The sequence below is a fragment of the Corvus cornix genome, chromosome Z (assembly GCF_000738735.6).
Source record: "Corvus cornix cornix isolate S_Up_H32 chromosome Z, ASM73873v5, whole genome shotgun sequence".
In the NCBI taxonomy this organism is placed as follows: domain Eukaryota; kingdom Metazoa; phylum Chordata; class Aves; order Passeriformes; family Corvidae; genus Corvus; species Corvus cornix.
In genome coordinates this window covers 20816372-20838822 of record NC_046357.1, presented here as the reverse complement: position 1 = coordinate 20838822, position 22451 = coordinate 20816372, and the positions used below count along the sequence as shown (strand labels likewise).

At 45.7% G+C, this 22451-nt stretch overlaps 1 protein-coding gene across 3 annotated transcripts in view; it reads right to left on the bottom strand.

Moving 5' to 3' along the window:
- Positions 1-22451, bottom strand: part of SETBP1 (SET binding protein 1) — a 270177-nt gene that overhangs the window by 238310 nt on the left and 9416 nt on the right. For all 3 annotated transcript variants that reach the window (XM_039566804.1, XM_039566805.1, XM_039566806.1), the window contains exon 2: positions 14849-15509. In XM_039566804.1, coding sequence (XP_039422738.1) covers positions 14849-15340 — 492 coding nt within the window. In that variant the 5' untranslated portion in view covers positions 15341-15509. The remainder of the gene's footprint in view (positions 1-14848; positions 15510-22451) is intronic.

Sequence of the window (22451 nt, the reverse complement as noted above, 5' to 3'; positions counted from 1 at the left end):
CTAAAAACCAAGATGAATCATCACCTTGAACTCAAACACAGTCTGCACTGAACTGTCTTTTACTGTTACAGTAGTAAAAGTGAAACCTGTAAAGTTCATTTGCTTATTTTACTGGGCCAAAGCTTTATGTCCTTGTAAACCATTTTCCTGTGCCAAAGTACTGGTAATATCATCTGATGTAAAGATTTGAGGATTTAAATATCTGCTTCTATCTGGGAATAACCACTGACAGAATGAGCATGAGAAAGCTTGTTTCCTCGAGATTTCCAGCTTAGCCTAGGAGATTTAATCATCTGGAGGAGCTTCGGGTGAATCACCTGAACTTTTGGATGCCGACTGCAGCCAAGACCTCCCATCCTCCTTGTGTGTGCACATCCTCGCTGATAGACCTGGGCCAGCCAAGTGCTTTAACTGATTGGACCAGGCTCAGCTTTGCTGGATTGCCTGCACAAAGGTTGTGAAGGGCTTCTGTGAAGACTTCCACATGAAAAGCTCTGCAGACGTTCCCAGCAGTGTTATGCGAAGATAAATTACTACTCAGGGAAGATGTTTATACCAGTAATGTGAGAGACAATGAAGTTCTCTCTTCCTATCACAATCTGGGCACTGATGATGGCAGAACAAAAGCCTTTTGGGCTGCTGGAGACTAACGAATCCCACCAGTGACATGGGAAGACCACCACGAAGAGCCAGGGACTAGTTCAGTTTTCCAGTCTATCTGCAGATGGTCCTCTCCTCCACAAGGGCTTAGAAAGGATGGGTGCCCCTAAAGTTGTTTTATCAAAGACCTTTAATCTAAACTTGCTGCCTGGGCTTATTACAGCTGCTGGTCTGCTAGGGAAATGTGCTTCTGTGAAGCTGAACCCCACAAAATGGCAGTCTGGCTTCCCAGCTCGCTCTCCTAACTCTGCATGTACTGCTTTAGGAGACAGTCCACCCACCGCTTTGTCTGATTTTAGACAGACAAAAATATAAACTAGCCACAGCTTGGTTCATCAGAAACACACCCAGCTTTTAGGTGTTGCTGTATGATTAATAATATATGCCTTAAAAAAATAAAAATGTTCTCAAGAAGGAAAGGGGAAAGGAAGGAAGAAAGAAAAACATACACGAGTGGGGGAGGGGGGAAAAAGGACAACAATCTGAGACTTTCAATGGGAATGTCCAAAAATAACACAAACAGGATCTCCCTGCCATCTGCTTCGATCCTCTCTGAATGGCTTTCAAAGCAAAAAGCCTTGCCAAAACCTGACAAACAAAGCACTGAGCATCAGTTTTAATGGAATACCAATACTGTGTTCCCCCTTCCCCCCTTTTTGCTTCATAGACACACACCTTCCACACCCTTCCAGTTGCCAAATAAATGACACTATGCAAAAAAATTTGCTTCGCTTACGAATCTGAATAAACAAGAAATAATTTTGCAAGTGGTCCCATATATCTCTGCTTCTCTGCTTACAATGGACACTAATAAGATTTGCCATAACTAATTCATTCTTTCACACCATTACCCTATTCTTTAACTAAAAAAAGAAAAAAAAATTACATTCTGCATATCCCATGTGCATTTTTCTGCAACTTTCACACAGTTGAAACAAGGGTTTCAATGGCAAAGCCCAACCTTCACAGCGCAGACATTTTCAACTTAGTTTAGGCCTTTCAGTGAGGCTTAAATGTGAGTTTTACTTCAGCCTAAAAATGAATAGAAGAATGTTTGTCACTTGTTTTGCTTGATTTCCCATTCTCATTTAAAAAAGAGATGTATAATATGATGGGAAATGGGAAGGCATAGGAGAGCTGCTGTCTTAACACCAAAGGCAGTGTGTGAGTGCACACAAAGCAGAAAACATTGACTCCAAAGACAGTGTGCTAGCACATATAAAACAGAAACAAAATTCATTAGCTGAAAAACCCAGCAACTCTCCTATGCTTCCTTTCAGCCCAGCTAAGCAGACCAAACTTCTTTTCCTTTTTTTTTTTTTTTTTTCCCCTCGGTTGGTTTTTTGTTTGTTTGTTTTTTGTTTGTTTGTTTTTTGTTACTGGTTGGGGTTGTTCCAAGATTCGCATCTCGCCTGGCAAACTTAAGAAGCTTAAAGCCACGCTTCTTTGTTGCACTTTGTTCCCTCTGCTATCGGGATATTTTTATGTACCAGGAGCACACCTTCGCCAGCGCCAATCAACCTTTCTTTTGCTTTTCTTTCTCAAAAAACATCTGAGGCCTAAATTACTTGAACAAACAAAGGAGATTTCCCTCCCTCTCTCCCCTGCTGCCACCTCCCCCCTCAGTGCTGGGTCTGCCCCTCCTCCTCCGGCACACAAATGGCCTCACACCAGACGGGATGGAGGGAGGGCTCCCAATTACACCTCTTTATTAACGAGGGGCCACGGCGGGGAAGACACTGCAGCAGCTTGGGGTACAGACTGTGGCTGCTGGCTCCTTCCTGTCACCCAAACCAGGGAGCAGAGGTCACGAGTAATCTGCTGGGAAGGAGCCCGAGCGTGAGAGCTTTGGCCCACCTGCCAGCCCCTGCCATGGTGGGTGGGCATTGCTGGTCTGGCCCCACCAGCATGTCTGGGAAAGGGTGGCAGGAAAAGCCTGCAAAGACCACTGCTGCTTCTTGCAGCCTGTGGATGGGGAGATCTGGGGCGTGGTGGGAGAATGACTGATCCACCAAGCCATGGGGTGGGAGCAGGGGTCCTTGCTGCAGCTGGGGCAGTGAATGGTGGGATGGCTTCTCCAGTGGCCCCGGGTGAGACACCTCTGTCTGCTTCAATTTTCTGCTTGGAAACCTTAGGAAAGAGCTGAAATTCTGTGTTCTTTTGTAGTAGTCAGACATGACATGGTCTAAGTTGTCTCTGCCTGTGGTAAGGGTTTCCAACCTGAATCTTTCTATGATCTATAAGAGTTACAGGGCACAACCTTCAATTTTCTGTAAGTACCATCCATCATCTAAGTCCTTTTTGCCTTTGTGGTGATTCGTTTTCTTGTTCTACTAGGAAAGAGGAAGGTGTTTCTTGATGGTCAAAATCAAAACCCTTTCCTTTTCTCTTATTTCAGCCTCAGGCCACCTTTTGCATTCACCCATCAATGCTGTGGTGTCACACCTGATGGTAAACTTTCTGAGCCCCTTGGGCCTCTTATTTACCCATCAGACCCTCTCCAGCACTGCCTGCATGGCTGTTTCCATCTGGCAGAGCCCAAATCCTCCTTTCTCCTTACCTCACTGTTTAAATTCCTCTCCCACTGGGCTGCTGGCTTTTCCTCAGGAACAAAGCACAGGCCCCGTGAGCAAACACTTCTACCCATCTGTGTCCAACAGCTATGACAAAAACATCTCCCCTTATTCCTAAAGGTCCCCACAATTTTTCCCCAGACCTCATAATATGCTTGTCCTTTCTGACTCCCACCCTACTCTCAAAACTATATTTGGTCACTGTGTCCAGTCTTTAGGCTTATTTATTTACAGACCTTCACGCTACCTGTGGTTCTTGTTGAGTCTCTTTGGTGTCAACCTGCATCTGTTTTCACACAAGTGGCAAGTCTGTGGACAGGCAGTCAAGATGCACAGAGAAAAGGGGGCTATAAGGGAAGCATAAAACATTGCTATTTTTTCTAACCAGGGATTAACACATGGTTTTTAAACAAGAGGACTCCCTTCCCAGCTGACAGCAGCAGCTGCAGCTTCTGACTTGCTCACAGAGTGGCAGGGAATCGAATCAAAGAGAAAAGAAGACAGAGGACAACCCTTCCTTGGGGAGTAGGAAACACAATGCAAGCTATTCTAAAATCCCTGAAAATACTGGCTTGGTTTTAGGTCAGGCTCTCCTTCCTCCTTCTGTCCTGAGTACCCCCACCCCCTCACACACACCCCACTCAACAAAGGGAAATTGGTATTTTTCAAAATTCTTCTGAAAGCCAAGCTGGCAGATGGTTCTTTCCATGCTGGGGAGGAACAAAAAGAAAAACCTGCCAGGATACACATCACTGAGACGTGACAAAGATGGGCATGGTGGCTGGCCTTTGACCCAGGGATTTCATAGGCCTATTAAACCATGTGGCCAAGATGGACTGAGTCGACTCCTATCTCCAGCATGCAGCTGCTGTACCCCATGGGCTCATGCTAAGTATATTAGATTAAGTCAGGCCAGATAGACTGAAAAGAGACAGGGTTTCCATCTCCTACCTTTTCAACACCTTAGGACAATCCTCATCTAAGCATGTGGTAGTGAAATTCAGTGGCCACATTAAGGTATAGATAGTAAAAGGCTTATTTAGACAGTAATTTGCAACAGTCCTACTTTACCAAAGTCTTTCATATATATCAGTGATATGAACTCCTGCAAATGCAGAAAGCCAAGAGCAAATCACTGCCAGCCCTTCTATCAAACTTGAAAGCCTCAAGTTGAGCATCTGGCTGTCTACCACAAGCTGCCCTGCTTTTTCTTAAAAACATCCTCTAGATAACATGAACAGCCAAATTCCCACTCTCTTTGAGTGCACGGCAAGCAGAGCCCAGACCTCCACGTCCCAAGGACCCAAGTTGGTTCCAAGGACGAAGCATGGCTTGGTTATGAACCACAGCTGCCAACCAAGCCACAGGGAGCAGCGAGGGATGTGCTGCCCTCCTGCAGGGCCGCCCTGTGCTTCACAGATTCCCAGCGCTGGCAGTCGCTGTCCCCAGTGACTAATAGCAGCTCCTGCCCACACCCAGAGCTGATGACCTCAGGACAAATCAGTCGCTCCCCATCACCCTCTCCCCATTTCCTCCTGAGGTGGCTGTGCTGTTGTCACAGAAAGAAATAGGCTTTCCCACCCCCTCACTTTGAATCAGGAATATAATTACAAGTGATGCAATGGAATTAAGACCAGAGAGAGAAAAGGCTGGAGGGAATTTGTCCTGCTGATTACATAAATTATTGAAGAAAAGTATCCCATGGAAAGAAAGAGGCTGTCTTTGGGAAGAGAACTTCACCAGCTTGTGTGCTGGTAGACACAATGTCAGAAAATGGACAGGACAAATTAATTATCCCTGTCTAACCTGCACACAAGAAGGGATATAAGAAGTAGAATACCTTATCAATCCAACAGCATCAGTTCCCAGTGGAAGATGCAATAAAGAAGTGCCTTCAAGCTCCCTGTTAATACAAATTAGGCAGGTGACTAATGTAGGGACTACCCCTGCAGCTGAATAGACTTTGGTGGGAGGCAGAAGTGAGGGCTGGTCAAGACCCTGTTAGTGTTGCTGCTCCACAGTGGAAAAAAATATCTGCCTCTGGTCTACTTTTCTTAGTCTTAAGGGTGACCTTTCATCAAATTACCCACCTGGGAATACAGCAGATAAAATTTTGGTGAAGATACTGAGGCACAATGTTCTACTGAGGAGCAGGGGAGACTACTGATAAAAGTCTATTTAGCAATCCCAGTGTAAGCTCTACCTCGGAGGTATGAGGAAACTGTTTCCTTCACATCCTCCTGGGAAATGTTTGCCAGCCACGTTACAGAAGTGCCTTCTCACAGAAGCACCAGCTGGGGAACCAGTGACTCACCCTGCAGTGAGGTGAGGGTGTGATCGTGGTGACACACTGAAGTCCAGTGCTTGGCCGTCTCCTTGTCAGAGTCCTCAGCACGGGGAGAGGGGGGCCATGTCCTCTGGCTCCTTTGCTTGTGCCACCACATTCCTTCCAAAAGTGAGAGCATTGGGCAAGTCAAAATTACCCACGGATCCCCTCAGGGCTGATTCTCATCTTTCAGCCATGTGGAAGGAGAGCAGCTCACATGAAGTTAAGATGCTGCGAAGCACTGAAATTCCTCAATGAACCACCCAAGTTTATAGTGGTAGGGTTTTTGTAACACCCAATGTCAATAAAAAGATACCATCTCTCTCTGCAAACCTTGCCACCCAGGTGAGAGAGAGCCATGAGAAACTGATGAGCAGATAATGAGTACTCCAGTAGATATCCCTCATTCAACTCTTACCACATTTTAGGGTTTACAGACCAGAAGGGATTATTAAGGGCATCTAGGTCAACCAATTGCATGCTGGCCCCAAAACTCCACTCCCTCATTTCTGCATCCAGCCCTAGCTCCTCCCTGAGATAAGTTTTAAGTGAGTAGGGAAGATGCAGACAGCTTACCATTTTGAAACAAATCAACCTGTTTAAATGACAGCTAGAAGAGGACTGGTTTCCAGAAGGGGTCTGCACTCAGTCCTTGGAGATCAGGCCACCCCTGGGAGATTCAGCAGTGCCATGGTTAAGCAACCACAGCTCAGTGAAAAAGGTCTGAGTGTTAACCTGGCCTGTGACAGGTTCCTTGAGTGAGTCACTTAAGCTCATTGCTCTACTTCACATTCTGTACTAAGAGACAAGATGGTTCCACTTATCCTCTTCTCTATGGAACTTGTGAAAGGCTTGCAGGACAACAGGCTCTCCTGATGCTTTCCTTTGTACAGGACCTGCCAACAGCAATCATGGATGCACAACAGCAGCATGGGGCGGCACCTTAAAACCCCACTTAGTTCTGCAAACACAGCTGTGGTTGACCATCTATCTTGAATGACCATGTCCTCATGTTCAGCAAACCAGTCTTGGCCACAATCCAAGCCACATCTCAGATGTACAACCTGATTTTCAACCTGTAGTAGGACACCTTAGCCCTCATGCTGTTCCTTTCACTGTGCTCACAGCTCCAGGAAGAAAGAAAAATAATAACAAGATGTTTGGCCTGATACTACTCTGCCCACTCTGGAGAAGAGGAGTTTGTTGTCCGTCCTACTTGGAGGCAGTGTAATGCTACTGGTGCATGCACCATGGCTTGAGAATCCCTTTCCTTATAGCAACCACCTGCAGCTCAGAGTCCAAACATAACCACAATGCAGAAATAGCACTTTATGTCCTGAAATGAAGAAGACAACAGCCGCTGGCCTAACTCACGTTAGAGGTCATGGCAAGAAATGGAAAATAATGCTCTTATGAAAACACAGCTAACTGAACTAGTCCTCGAGGGTCACATCTCAAATGGAATCATTTTAAGGTTGAAGAGTTGGAAAAGTCTCAGAGTTAAAGAACAAAACAATGAATGTTTATACTGGATATTTTTAGACCAGTTTCCTAAGGAAACAAGGCTAACATGGTGACACTGTGTTTGTGTGTATGTGAATGCACATACAAAGTCCTTGCCTGCCTGCACAGTCCTCTCTCCTCAAAAGTTTTTGTATATTTTGTCCAGTTTTGATCAAGTGTGATGCAAAACCAAAATATTTGTGATATAATATTCTAACAAGTTTTGCTCAAACTGTTCTCTGGTGAGAAGAAAGGGAACCTTGAGGGGGTCCCAAAAAGGGTTTGGCTGGAAAGTTCATTCATCTCTAGACACCAGAGAAGTCACATAGGAAAGTGGCCAGAAACCAATTGTCACAAGCCTCCATTCTCTTAGAAAAATCAAAAAAAAAAAGACAAGCCGAGGGCACCAGGTAAAACCACAGTTTCCATTCAAATGGACTAAGATGGGTCTGTTACTCAGTCCCACTGGCTGGGCAGGAGAATGGGACCAGCAAGAATCCCATCTAGGAATGAAGCATGTAAAGAGTTAGACCTGACCTGAGGGGGCTAGCTGGGTGTGTTGTGTGTGTGTATATTGGTGTGAAAAAAGGAATTGAAGATGAAAAGTCTGTAGGCAAACCAGAAGGTATCTGTGGTCAGACATGCCTGGAAAGGGAGGAAGGGAAGCGCTGCAGGCTAAAGCTGATGCTGGAAGAACAACAACGTGTACATGAAGGACTGACACCCCAAAACCTCTGCAAATGAAAACACAGCCAGTTTGCAGCCCTGGGTGTACATGCCAACACATCACATCTCCATCTCTGTCAGCCTGGAGGCCACGGTGCTTTCGAAACACCTCATGTGCACTGACTTGGCCAAGGGTTTGCACCCTCTCCTGCAGCAGTTTGGTGATGGGGCTGAGGACCTCCACCTGGATCCCCAGCTTCCGGCACCTGTCCCAGTTTCTTCCTTGCAGCATCTCCTCAATCCCAACACCGGGTCTGTGGATACTTTGTCATGGTTTGAAGAGAAAGACACAGCACAAGTAAACAAGAAAATGTCACAGAGGGCCATCGAAACTCAGCTGTGGGAGGGAGAGCCTGCTGCAAAACAAAACCTGTCCTCAACACAGACAGCCTCCCCAAGCCCTGGTCATATGGCAGCTAATCAAGTACACCAAGTCTTCCTGGTCTGGCACACTGTGTTCAGCAGAAAAAGCCTGCTTACATTTCCTCAGCCCATCCCTTCACTGCCAGATGTTTGCTTCTTGAAGACACACTTGACTAGATGCAAAAAAAAAAGTCACAATTCTTTGGGAGCACACAGACAGTGAGGGATGGGCATCAGCTGGGTCAGGCAGAGCAATGAGCTGGAAAAGACACTCTGCCTTATTCCTCTCATGAGATATCCAGGACGTATTACAAGATGGACATTTCTCCAGCAAGCTTTGAAGGAGAAGGAAGGGTTAAGAGCTGGGATCCAGCCCTCCAGCTCTTCACAGAGAGGCTTTAAACAGCCTTCAGGTGGGACCAGCCTCCTCCAGATGGCTATGTGGGGAATCAAGATGACTCGGCTCCCAGTCTGAGCACCTCAGGTGCCTTCATGGACCAAGACGAACCTAAGTGGTTCTCAGCTCCTAGAAAAACTGGTTTCTTAAGTGAATAAATTCATTTCTTCACAAAAACAAACCAAAAAAACTGCCAAACATTCATTCCTGTTCTCTTTTTGCAGTGAGCCTAAGACACCTGAGGTGGGAGAACACCAAACTGCAGCTGTTTCAATTGTGCCTTCAACAATGTGGTAGAAAGAAAAGCTAGCCTGAAGGAAACCTGGGATGACTATCAAAGAGCTGAGTTTCTGTGGCTTTGCACCCGTAGGCTTTTGTAGAAAGACTGTAAAAATGCCAGGAGCCTCATGCCTGTTGGAGCAGCTCTGCATTGATCTCTCAGCTGCTCGAGAGCCAGTTTCACCTTGGAGGCAGCTGGAAGAACACTCCTCCACTCTGTTGGCACTTCTGGGGCTCTACCACTATACCATGACCTGGGAAGAGGCTGAGGTCTACTCTGCTGGTGTGAGCTCCACGTACCTGCCACAAGCATCACATAGAGCTGTCTCAAGGCTTTACTAAGAAAAAACAGGGACTAAACCAGCACTGAAACACATCAAGGCTGAAGGGACTGTGGATGTTCCATCCTTGGGGGGGGAGGGGGGCAGGGAGAAAAAGAAGCTGTAAATCAAACCCTGACACTTCAAGCAGGTACAACTAACACGCAAGTCCCTTTTCCTCGCTAAGCCACAGGGAGCACGCACTTACGCCAACCCCCTGAGCCACATTAGGGATCGCAAGAGGAAGAGCTGACTCAGATGACATCTTGCACAGGGATGCCCTTAGCAAAGAGGGATAAGCATGCACAATGAGCAATTGGATGATCATGCACACAAATCACTGGGGAGATGAGTCCAGCACAGGGGTAATCCAGCAAGAGCTGCAGATGCACACGAGAACCTGGAGGGAAAGTGCAGTGTGCAGCCATCAGTAAAAAGAAGGGGGAAGGAGAGGAGGGGGAGCACTTGTGATCTTCTGGGGAAGAAGGAGGGGTGCAATGACGCCTTTTTGCTGGTCCTAAAATCACGAGCCAGACATAGGTGACAAAAAGGGGTTACCTTTATAAGGATCCATAGGTGCACAGCTCGCCAGGTGGAAGACGCCGAAGATGCACCCACAGAGTAACATGAATACAATTTTTATATGTTCAGCAAATTGGCATATCTGACAAAAATCACCAATTAGAGACATAAGTGGTGAGGTAATTCCCCTCCCATTCAATCCTCTTTGAATTCCCCCCCCCTTTAGATAGGAACTGGACTTTGCTTATGAAAATGTGTCTGGGACAGCTAGTTTCAACCTTGGTTTCCCCAAGAATCTAACCTTGGACCCCCAGCTTGGAACCACTGGGGAATTTATTTCGTCTTTCTGTCTAATAGAGTAGGTGAAGTGCTAGCTATGAATATTATGATAGGCTACAGAGCTACAAATATATGTTTAAAGAATATAGAGAATATATAAAATAAAAAAGGTAAAAATCAATTCGGCATCAGCAGTGGTGAGAACACGTGAATGAGAGAGTCCTCAAGGAAAGGTGAACCACTGCATATGTGGGGCAGTGAAAAGGAAGACTGTGAATTGAATTTCAAGGGGGAAAGTGTTAGAACTGCTTCCTGCAGAGAAATGGCAAACACCTACAGAAACTCAAAGGAAAAAAAAAAAAAAACTGGAAGAAAATCCAGATAGAGTTTCCTCTGACTACACACAAGGAAGCTTTACTTCCAATTGACTTGCTGCTGTGCTTATCTCTCAGCAATAAAATGCATTCACCCATCCCAAGCTCTCGAAAAACCCTACGAATTACAATACCACTAACTTACATTCTCTGAAGAAGGATGTTATGCATATGATGAAAGCTCCAAAGAACCTTTGTCAGACTATGCTTAAAGAAAGAAGAAGTGGAAAATGAAGTGTTTACAGACATAAGAGAATAGGAAAAAACCCAAAAAACAAATGCAGGGAAGGGACAAAAAAAGGAAACAAAACAGAACCAGAGAAATAACTGTTCATCTGGGACTTGTTAAATGCTACGTGGCAGGCAGGGAATGCTGATAGGTTGCTTCATTGCATTTGGTGCCACACTTTCAGTGTTCTTCCAGACTGATAACATGTTTCCTTATCTGAAGAAAAAAACACCTTTAGTGTTGCTGAGGTGGTTGACTCGAGCAACCCTACTGCAGGTGAGAGAGCAGCTGCTGCAGGGCTTGCCAGCATTCCAGCAGGACATCCTCTAGGCTCCTGGCTTTTTTCTTCCCTCCCTCTCCAATCAGACTAAATGAAATGAGCTATTTGTGGGTTTGGAAGTGGCAACGGTTCAGCCCGCTCCATCCCCAGGTGCCAAAGGGTTGAAATAAGAGAAAACTCTTACAGAACTTTTGTGCACTTTCCAATTGCCACACAAGCAGCCAGAGACGCAGCTCGAGCTATGATTCAACTTCTGAGCAGCCCTGGGAAAAGGGCTAGGAAACTACCCTTACTCTTTTTTTCAAGTAGGGGAAGCCGACGTGAAACTTGGCGTGGTCTGGACTTAAAAGAAACACCAAAAGTTGTTGGGTTGCAGCCAAGCATTCAAGCTAGCAGAGCAGAGGTTCCCAACACTGGTACTCTCTCAGCCCCTGCCTCCCTCCCCTCTCCAGGGCATCAGCAACCGCACCCAGCAAGATCCTCTCCTGAATTCCCTCCCCTCCCATTCAGGATCACATAACATCCCTGGGGCGATTGCTCGCATGGAAAAGCAACATGAGGAAAGTATTTAATGTATGTTTATGTCTTTTAATATAGTGTAGCAGCTGGAATCAAAGGCAAAAACCCCGGGCCTCAGCACATGAGCATCGTGGCTCTCCACAGAGTCCCCTTCTAATTACCGCTGCTCTCTGGACCACAGCTTTAGAAATCAGGCACTAAACCCTACTGCCTAATTAGCAGAGCAGTGTAAAGCTTAAGAACAGGCATATCTTCTTCCTCCCTAAGTGGCCACTGAATAAATGCTATATCCCCAGTTCACAGTCCCTTTTTACATTGCTGGCATTACCAGTCCTTCGTGTACCCACATGCTGTTACTTAAATTGCTTCCATGTTTTCATTACTTGCTCTCTGTGCTGTGTGTATTGAAACTCCTGCAAGAATGCTGAAGTGGTATTTCAAAGCACTGGGGACTGCTGGAGATGTATCTGGAAATATTATGCAACAAGCTAAGGGGATTTTTCAAGTACTGATAGAGTGTGCACTTCCTCAAGGGAAAAATAAATTGGGGTGCTACTCCATGATGTGCAGGACAACCACTCCCACCCACCAGAGGCGTTAGAATGGCACTTGCAGCTCAGTCTCTGTGTACTCTCTGCAACCACGAGCAAGGTGGTAAACTCAAATAATGCTCCCGTGTGCAAGGGAAATGTGTATATTGGGCCAAACCCTCCTGGCAAAAATCCATAAAGGACAGCGGACTGATGCCACCTGAAGGTCTGTCCCACTCTTTAAATGTGTTGTTCCCTCCTTCTGCTGCCAGGAGCTGATTTTCTGGAGCTTGTGCTGATTAAACCAACAGGCAATCAGAACAGCCTAATGCTGAAATTTCAAAACCACCAAAACCATTTAAATGTGATAAAACACTTTTTTTTTCCCACAACCCCTACTGCCGCTCTCAATGGTTCTGCAAGTACATGCAGAAGGTTCCTGCATGCTCCTCTTCCCAGGAAAAGGATAGACCAGAGATCTACATCTCCAAGTGAGTTTCAGTTTGCTCTTTCCTCCTAGTTATCTTCCCCCCCAAAAATTTCTGTACCTGCCACAAGATAGACACTGGCCATAGAAGAAATCATTCTGCCAGCACTGGAACTTTTCTTCCACTCAATTTCAGCCTCCCTTGCTGCAGTGGCTTTGATCACCCCTTGATGCGAGGTGCTCACAGCCTGATCCTGGAACCGAGGGGCAGGTGTGCGTGAAATCTGCCCCGGCTGCCGGGATGCAGGTTATTCCCCATGCTGGTGATGCAGGCTGTAGGTCTCCAGGCATCACACCCCTCGAGATCACAGCACTGGGGTCTTCCAGACCCCTGCTGGGGACATCTCTGCCACAGCTGCGGCTCAGCAGCTGCCGCGCGGCAGCCGTTGGGTGTTATGCTAATGGTGCACCGGGGCAGCAGCCCTCTCCCCATCTGCTCAGAGCATCCACCTGCTGGGTGGTGAGGTTTTTTTGTTTGTTTTAATGGCCAGATTAGACCAGTGTTGACCCAAAGCGCTCCCAGCCTGAGCTCAGGGTGTGTGTGAACACAGCCCCAGCCTGCTCCGACCTCACAGCACAGGTGCAAGCTGGATGCAGCCGCGTCTGAGCAGTGATCTATTTCTTTCAAACTCCTTATCCTCCTGCAATTAAGGTCATCACCCTGAGCATAACCATGCTACAAGGTGCTTTTTTAGCTATTGTTCACACTGGGTTTGTTTGGTTTTTGTTTAGGGTTTTTTTGCACATAACTTCCTTATGCTTAGCTTTATTTATTCAACCTCTTTGGATGACCACACAGAACACACCTTCCATGCCCATCTGACTGGGTGATAAAGACAAATGAAGGCTCTGATTTCTATTTCAGTCATATTTTCCTCAGTCCATGAACAGTAGGCAGTGGTTTGCAGTTCTTTTTTTCTGTTTACATGGCCAGGGAAGGATTGCTTGTGACACTTTTGCTGTCACTGAGCACAGTCCCATAAAACCGCTGTTTCCCCTGAGACCTCTACAAGCATTCAGGGAGGACAGGAAAGTGGAAATTAGACATTGCTTAGTGCTAAGAAGGCAGCCCATCCTTTTCAGTAGGTGGGAAAATCTCTTCTCAAAGTGTTATCGGGCCAAACCTCTGCTGTGTTAAAAAGAGCTACTTCTTTCATGCCCATACACTACACCATTTAGAAGATTCTGAGAAAAAAAAATCCCCTTCATTTGGGGATTTTTTGGTTTGTTTTCAAGTTCAGCTTGTAAGAAAAGTACTCTAAGACTGAGTGATGTTAATCTCCCCGGGCTCTGCCTTGAGTCAGTGGGAAATGTCGATGCTTAAAAAAGTGATTTTGAGTTATGAAAATTTTGGTCTAAGTCAGTCTGCTGAGGAGGATTTCTCCAGGAAGAGGTGGTGACAATTAGCCTCCTCAAGACTTCACATTGCCCTTTGAGTACCCATCACATCTGTAAGGTATGGGAGAAGAGGGATCAAAGCTGCATGAAGAGGAAAACCAAACCCTAATCACTGACAGCCTAAATCTGAGATTAATTTCTCCAGGTTTTGGAGACATTTGTGCATCTTTTATCAAGTCTGTGTTCCTGTCTGAACTCATGAAGCCCATGTGCTACTAAGGAGGAAGAGGTGAAGTATTTGTACTGTAACCTGACCAAAACTACTTGGTTAATGCCTAGGACAGAAAATACCACTAACCCAACAATTTGGGTCCCCACCAGCACTGCTTAATACACTCAAACTAAATTTGGTCTGTGTACTAAGTGTAGGCAACACTACAGAAAAATCAAGCCAAGAGCAAATCAAAAGGCTGCTCCTGAAAACAGCTCATACAAAGAAAGGATTTTCTTTCTTTCTTTTCTCATCCTTGAATAAGTGAAAAAATAAAAAAAAAAGTTCAATTTTTACCCAGATTTAAGTACCAAAAATTTCTCTGCAGAAGGCTATTTCAAGAAAATGATATGCATCTGGAAGAAAATGAGACTTATAATGGAAGTATTTTCTGTAGCATAACTATAGCACTACTCACACAATGCTGTAATCAAGAATAATGGAGCCCATCACCCAGAATACAGGAATGAATTCAATTGTTCACCGTGCACATACCTCTATTTTAAAAATGCAGTTGAATGCTTTAACTGCCAAAAGGCTTGAGCATTAGTGCTCAGGCACAAAGCAGTTTAGAAGTGGGCTCCTTCATTTCTCAGTCATGTAATCATTAATCTCAAAACTCAATTACATACAAAAATAGAAGAGGCCTGGTTGAACTTTTGATCTCTTCTGAATTGGCTCATCTGAAGGATAGCTCAAGATCATTCCCAATGCATATGTGGCAGTGCAGGATGGTCCTTGCCCTGCGCTCCTGCAAGGCCAATTCTTGCAAAGGTTATGCCTTGGACACAAATTGTTTGAGGAGATTTTTTTCCTCCTTGCTCCCTCTGCTTCTGGGAGAAACTAGAAATATGTGAAAGAACAGAACCTACCTTCTTTTTGGAGTGTGATCTGTCCTCCTCTTTAGCTGTTTTGCTATTTTTCCCAGTTCTGGAAAGCTTCTGTTCCCCAGACTGCTTGATGGTGATTTTGATCTCAGGAGGGCAAATATAGTTCTCCAAGTTCTTTGGGGGCTTCTTCGCTCTCTTGGTGGTCTGGATCTTTAGTTTTAAACTCCCCTCTGTGAAGTTAGCCTCCTTGATGGAAAACTCCTGCTCCTCCAGGCCATCTCCTGCCACCCATTTCTCACTGTCTGCATTGGAAGTAGAATCCACATCTCTTCCGGAACCGAGCTCATCCTCTTCCTCAGGCTCCAGCCTCTCACTGCTCACTGGGATCCCTTTCCCCGCGCCTGATGAAGGCAGCATCGTCTCCCCTGCGCAGCCCGAGACAGGCGAAGGCTTCGTGGAGGTGACAGCAGCTGGCAGAAAGTCTGCCTCACCCCCCCTTTGCCGGGAGCTGCTCAAAGTCTCTCTGGGCTCCATAGCAATACCACAACGTCCTGGAGTTTGGTCGGAGGGAAGGGGAGTACAGGAGGGGATGAGGGGAGCAAGGGCAGATATGATCCCAGGGAGTGAATGGCAACTGTCCACCAAATTCAATGTCCTGGTCACCCAGAGGCTGCAAGATGCTCAGAAGAGACCAAATGTGCCACTGTCAAAAGAAAGGAAAAAATAAAGAGGAAGTTAGCACGTATACACACACACACATATATCAAATGAGTGTGGAGATGACTGAAACAGGGCACAGGGCACACTCAGGCTTCCCCTGCAGCATCTCAAGGGCTTTCCTTGAAGCACAATGGGAACCAAAGCTGACCAGCACTTCCAAGGGCTGGATCTGAAATCACAAAGCAAGGAACAATAGCCATGTGTATTGTTAAATTGATGACAATGAATATATATTTAAAAAACCACATCCAAAGTGTTGTCTAAATGCAAACATCTTCAACTCGACTTATGCAATGAACGAGAGGACAGCCAGCTCTCCACACCCATGAAGCTCCTCATTACCTCAACGTGCTCACTGTCACAGGGTTTCCAGAGGGGGAAAAAGTAAACTCAGACACTTGCCATGGGTTAAACAACAACCCAGTGATCAGAGCACAGAAAACGTGGTGCTGCCCTCTGAATCAGCATCAGAGTTTCAAACTCTCTGTTTTCTCAATTCCCAGGTATGAGAGAGACATGCCCTTGGCTGCCAGCTATTCTGAGGGGAATCCTGCTTTGGATGAATAATTCATTACAGACCAACTGCAGTCCAAGGTGCTCTGTGGGATGCTGGAATTGCAGGAGCATCCACCTGGGCTTCTTGCAGGGCATGTCAGTGTCCCAACTATTGAGGTGTGTGGAGGAAAGCTAAACTCAAGGTTTTCCAGAGTTCCTGATGCCCCTGGGTACCACTGCTCTGTGGTGAAGCCTGGGGCTGGATAATGCACAGACTGTGCTCTCAACCTTGCAAGTTTTATCTTCCTTTAGAACATCAGAGATGGAACCCTTTGAGGTAGAAACACTCCTACTTGGTACCTTACAAAATCTCAGCTAAAGGGAGAAGCTGTGAATGTTCAATTGAAACAGAGGCTGTACCAGGAGTAGCTCCCTGCTGGATTAGCTCAGCTGCACTTGACCAACTGCCATCAAGATCTGAGCACAGCCAGGTCATTCTTGGCAGTGATATACCATAAAGAAAAAACCCCAAAATTATCTTGCTGCCTATCACCAAATCAGCACAGCAGTGCCAATATACACTACTCTAAAGCACAGCTCACCCAGAAAAAACACTTGTCCTTGTACCACTGGCTTATTTTTGCTTTTTATAGGTACCTTGCAGGAGCTTGAAATTCAACAAGAAGTAATAACAAGAGCCTTTTATTAGTTGTAGATCCACATTTGCACTGGAGTGTGACCATGTGTCACTTGTCTGACCTGGGCACGTATGTCTACAAGTGGAAAGTCCTAAGCATCCTAGAGCTCCATGAAATCACTAGGGAACCTCCACCCAGGTCCCAGAAGACACAAGTTCAAATAAACTTCCCATAAATAGCACAAGCTGACAACCCAAGCAGAAAGAAAAAAAAGAAAGAAAAAAAAAAAAGGGAGAGAAACAACTTGGAGCCTGAATTGCCATCTGGCCTTAAGGATGGTTTCTGTAACTCACAGGAGATAGAAATACACCACAAAAACTCTTCATTTGCACATCTCCTGGCAATAGTGGAGAGACTAATTTCCCAGAGCTGGTGTCACTAGTCTCATTTGAGATGATCTTGAGTAACTAACAGACCCAAGGTCTCCTGCAGGCCTACCCTGACTCACCCTATGGTCAGCCAGTCTCTCCATTTCACCCCTGGGAACAAGGATCACACTTACATCCTTCAAACCCATTGTAGGGTGGGTTAGTTAATGCCCTTACATTGTTTTGAACCCAAACCGTGTGGTAGTTGCTAATTACTAACACAATTAGTACGTGAAAGCCACCCAGTTGGGAGGAGCTGCTCCACCTAATTGACTGACTTTGCACCTTGCCTCTCCTTGTGCCTGTGAAGGTGATGGGAGTCAGAGACACCTTCCTCTTCCAACCGGCCCAATCAAGAAAAAGAAAAAAAAAAAGAGCCCTCTTATTTATCTGCCATTTTGCATTGTTAATCTACGTGGAGAGGGACACAATGTACACACTCTGCTGGGCTGCAGCACAAACACAAGGTGGTAAAAGCTCGGTGGTGCAGCATTCCAGGGAGTTACCGCTCTGGTATGCACGCATGTACAATGGGCACTCTGTGCCGGCCTCCGCCCACAGGCTTTTAACCTCTCTCGCTGCTGGCTGCAAAGAGCAGGCTCTGGAGCAGCTCAGCAGGATGAGCCTGCAAGCACCGAGGGTGCAAGGAAGCGACCACTGCCATAATGAACCAGCCCTCTTGGGACCCTCAACTGAACGGGAGCTTAAATGCAGCTCACGACTCCAGGACAGGAAGAGTCCTTCAGGTTTTGAGCCACTGGGTAATGTTTTATGGAGGGTGAATAAAAAGCCAGGTTTCTGCTCCAAAGTCTGGTTGTGGGTCTTGGACTCAAACGCTGGGTCATAATGTCCAAACACTCATCCCTGCTTGGCCGTGTGCCTCCAGGTCGGCATAAACAAGCAACAGATAAATAAAGTCATTGCATTACAGCCATGTCAGACAAATTCATGCCAAATCCACCTTAAACCCAACTTAAAAATATTAGCCTCCTGTTCTGCCAAGAGTCTGCAGATGATATCACCAGACCCACAGGTAGCAACAAATAACCCTGCACTCAAATGCTGCACCCAGAATTAACTGGGTCATTGTTTTAGATATCTCCTTACTCTCCTTCAGGGTTAATAGTTAAATGACTTGGGTGCAGGGACATCATACCCGTCTTTCTAGTTTGGGCAGGCTACCTGTACTTTGACTAATTAGAAACCTCACTTCAGGCCTCTGAACATGTAACCTCTACTGGAAACCTCCCCTCTCCAGAGTGCCTGCAAGGAGAATCACAGAGTCATGGAATGGTTTGCGTTGGAAGGGATGCTAAAGCTCATCCAATTCCACCTCCTGCTATGGGCAGGGACACCTTTCGCTATCCCAGGTTTCTCCAAGGGCTGTTCAACCTTGCCTTGAACACTTCCAGGGATGGGACAGCCACACCTTCTCTGGACAACCTGTGCCAGGGCCTCACCACCCTCAATATCAACATACATTCTTCCCAATATCCGATTTAAACCAACTCTCTGTTGGTTTAAAGCCATTCCTCCTTATCCTGTTGCTGGAAGAGCTCCATTTCTATTTTTAATACCCAGGACATGAGGTCTGTCTAAACTTCTAAGTGCTGACCCAAGCTGCCCTTCCAAGCCTCCAATGCTCACCAGCATCAAGTCCCGTTCAATGAGCAGCTACAGAGGCATTTTACCATCCAAATTAAGCTCACAAGGGAAAGTGTTATTGCTAGCAGGTTTCCTGCAGTCAAGTTAAATTTGAGGAGGATAATTCACAGGTGAATGACAATAAATTTCACAGAAGTTGGCATTAGCTCTTAATTAGGGAGAGATTCATGCTTCCTCTGATAAGTACTGAGAAATAATCAAACGCCTGCTTCCTCAGCCTTGTTGCCAGTGCTCACGTTTCTTATCAGCTCCTCTGGGCACCTGTTCTGGAGGAAGAGGCCTTTAAGTACAAGACCTTCCTTTGGGTCATACTGGATGTCTCCTATTACGGTTTCTGAATACTCTCCCTTCTCCTGCCTCAGGCAACCTGGTGCTTGTAAGTATTCAGATGCCAGGGCTATAAAGTGATTAAAGTGAAAATTTGCCGAGGACAAAAACAGAAGTGAGAGCCAATCAGAGGGAGGAGAAATTCCCCTGTTTGGGATTCTCTGTGAAATGAAAGTGAACATAATACTTGGCATGGCTTTTGCCTTAAGCTTGGACTCAATAATCTTGGAGGTCTTTTCCAACCTTAGTGGTTCTGTGATTCTGTGATACTAAACCACATTAGTAGCAAGCAAACACAGTTTTGACACATGCAAGCAAGGCAGGTTCAGCTGCCTGGTGTTTCTGCTGTTCCTCTGAACTGCTCAAGCACTAGGGACACCAGCAGGGATTTGGGAGTGATTTTAAGAGGTGCTGCCGAAATCCCTTCTACACTAATACCGCTGTAACTACTAAGACCGCTTTAATATCGTTCATAGAATCCAAAGTGAATGGGTGAAAAAGAAAAAAATGTCTGCTGAACAGGTTCAAATAAGGGGAAACTAAGGCACAAGTCTGAGGCTCATAGGGAATGCAAAGCAGAGGTCACAACTTTTCAGACTCTATTGCCTTTGATTCTTGCACTCTTCCATGGGACATTGCGTTAAATCCCTAATCTCTGCAAAATATCAGGATTCCTGGAACCCTCTTTACTTTCCATCCCTCTGAAATCATTCACCACAAAGCACTGTACAGCAGTGTTTAATGATGAGATATCACCTTTCACTCCAAAGGCTCCCAGGTTGCTTCCATGGTCATTTATGGCACTGTGGAAATGCAGCTGCCTCTGTGCCAGAGGCCAATGGACAGCACATGTTACAGCCAAGAGCAAGTTTTGGTCAGAAACGTGCAGTGTCTACAAAACTTCAGAATTCATCATGGGTCTTAAAAACCCAACATCCCAGCATGTGACAAGCTGCACTGAACCCAGTTAACCCATACTGGAGTACAAAAATGCCCCACCCTATTTCTTCACTATTGTTTTGCAAAAGAAAAATATTGGAAATTCATGCTTGGTTGTGGTCTCTGTCCATGCACTGCCAGATAGCCAGCAGCATGACTTTGATGCTGATCAGGAACAGGCATCTGATCACACTTCTGTGGAATGGAAAAGCACACAATATGAAGCTTAAAATTTTCATTGTGATGACATAAAGCCAGTTCCAGATGATAGGAAAACTTGTAAGCCATAAAGCCAGTGTGGTGCAGAAAAGTGACATAAAATGATAAAATACAAAGTCTTCTGGGATAAAATTAAATAACTGCTTTTTTTTTTTTTTTTGAGCAAATTTGAACCAGTGTGAGTTTATACTGGATCAGTGTCATGTACCAGTAGTGTATTTAATCCACTGCTCAGAGCCCTGGAGCTAGATTTATGGCAGCTTTGGACCACAGCCTCATGTACTTCCTGAAGCCATGATACTCTGAAAGAGCAACCCAGCTTTGGCAGGGAGCTCAAATAATGACTGTGGCAGTTATTTTCTGTCCACATTATGGATCACGTAGGAAACACCCTCTCCCTGTCACCTGCCTTGTGTCCATCTAACTAAGGTATGTAATTCATTAATAGGGTGAATTAGAAGAAGAAATGTGATTCCTCTTTGCATGGTCCCCCTACTTTCAAATCTGCTTTTGTTCCAATCCTTCCAGCTTTACCTCTGATTTTGCATGGATTATGTGAGGACTTTGTACAAAAGGACAGGATGAAAGCTGTCCCAGATGCAGGTTATCCACATGAAAACAAGGAGCAAGAGCTAATGGCAGTTGCCAGAAATGTAATCTTCACTTGCTTCCATCAGACTGTGCTGAGTCCAAGGGCTACCATCCCTCTGCACCTCCTGAGCAGCACTGACTGACGGCTCTGCCTCAGTGTGTGCAAGCCTGGCAAAGAGAGCTAGGAAAGGCCACACTGGAGGGAAAAAGACATGGTAAACCAAATATCTGTCACAGCCAGATGAAGCTGCAAGCATCCTCCCCAAGACAAAGGGGCAGAAATAAATGAAAATCCAAGAACATCTGTAATTACAGAGGCATGTAAGTGTGCACATTACACACACACATATCTGTCTTCTCAACATAGACACATTTAGAGTAGATTATGGAATCATATCTGACTCTATAATTAGGTTTGAGACTTTATAATTAGATCAGATAGTCACCTTTCTATGTAAGTAACTAACTATCATACAGGGCTTGCAGGAGGGCCAACTGAATGATTAAACAACTGACACGGCCATAAATCACAAGGACAATAAAAGCAACACTGCCCAAGGTACAGCTGTGGCAACCACCAGCGTAGCAAACCACCAATCTGCAGGAGGAGGAGAGGTACCCATCATGCTGCCCAAGGACTTTTACAAGCTCCTGCCTGAGAACTCTACCAAGGTTTTGTAAACTTACTCAGTCATAACCTAAAGCTGTATCACAGTGTTGGGAAAGGGAGTGCAGTCATCAGACTTGTGAACACCTCCTCACAGAGACTTCTGGTCTCCAAAATGATCAAACTCCTCCCACTTGTTCCCTCTGTGGCAGACAACAAAAATTTGGTTTGTGTTGAAAGACACCTTAACGACCATCTTTTTCCAACCCCCTGCCATGGGTAGGGACACCTTGCACTAGACCAACCAGGTTGCTCCAAGCCCCATCCAACCTGACCTGGAATACTTCCAGGCATTCACAACTTCTCTAGGAAATCAAGGTCTAGCATTTAATCCTAATGACATCAAGAGCTGGCGTGTGGTTTTTGCCCATTTTCCCTGTGAAGATCAGGTGTCCAGGACACTGATAAGCAGAAAGAGATGCCAGTTGCTCCTCAGCTCATTACAACACAAAAAACCAAGCCGGTAGATTTGCCTAAGTCAGGTCAACACCAGGTTGCTGAGCTCCCAGACCAATCATCATCACTCTCAGCGTGGTGTACAGAGGTGACTCCTGGGATGACACAAGAGACCACCCCAAGCACTCTGCTGGATGCACCAGTATGTGCCACTGCAAGGATAAAACTTATTCCATTAACAACAGCTATAAAACTCTTTGGGAGGAAGTGTCAATGTGCACAGAAGAGGACTTAAATACTTACTCCGTTCCAGCCAGCTCTTGCCAAGCACACCATCCTGGAGGTAGCGGCAGCTACTCCAGGCTACAAATGGAAAGTTTTATGGGTATTTAGGGAAAGGTTATTGGCACAGAGATCAGCCACAGAAAGCAAAACCCTCCACAATTCCATCATCTGTGTTACCAAACTTTCCTAGATTGACTCTGCTCTTGGAGAGCTGCCATCATACACAGTTGTCTCCTTCTAACACCGTCATGTCAGGGCAATAATCTCTTCTTCTC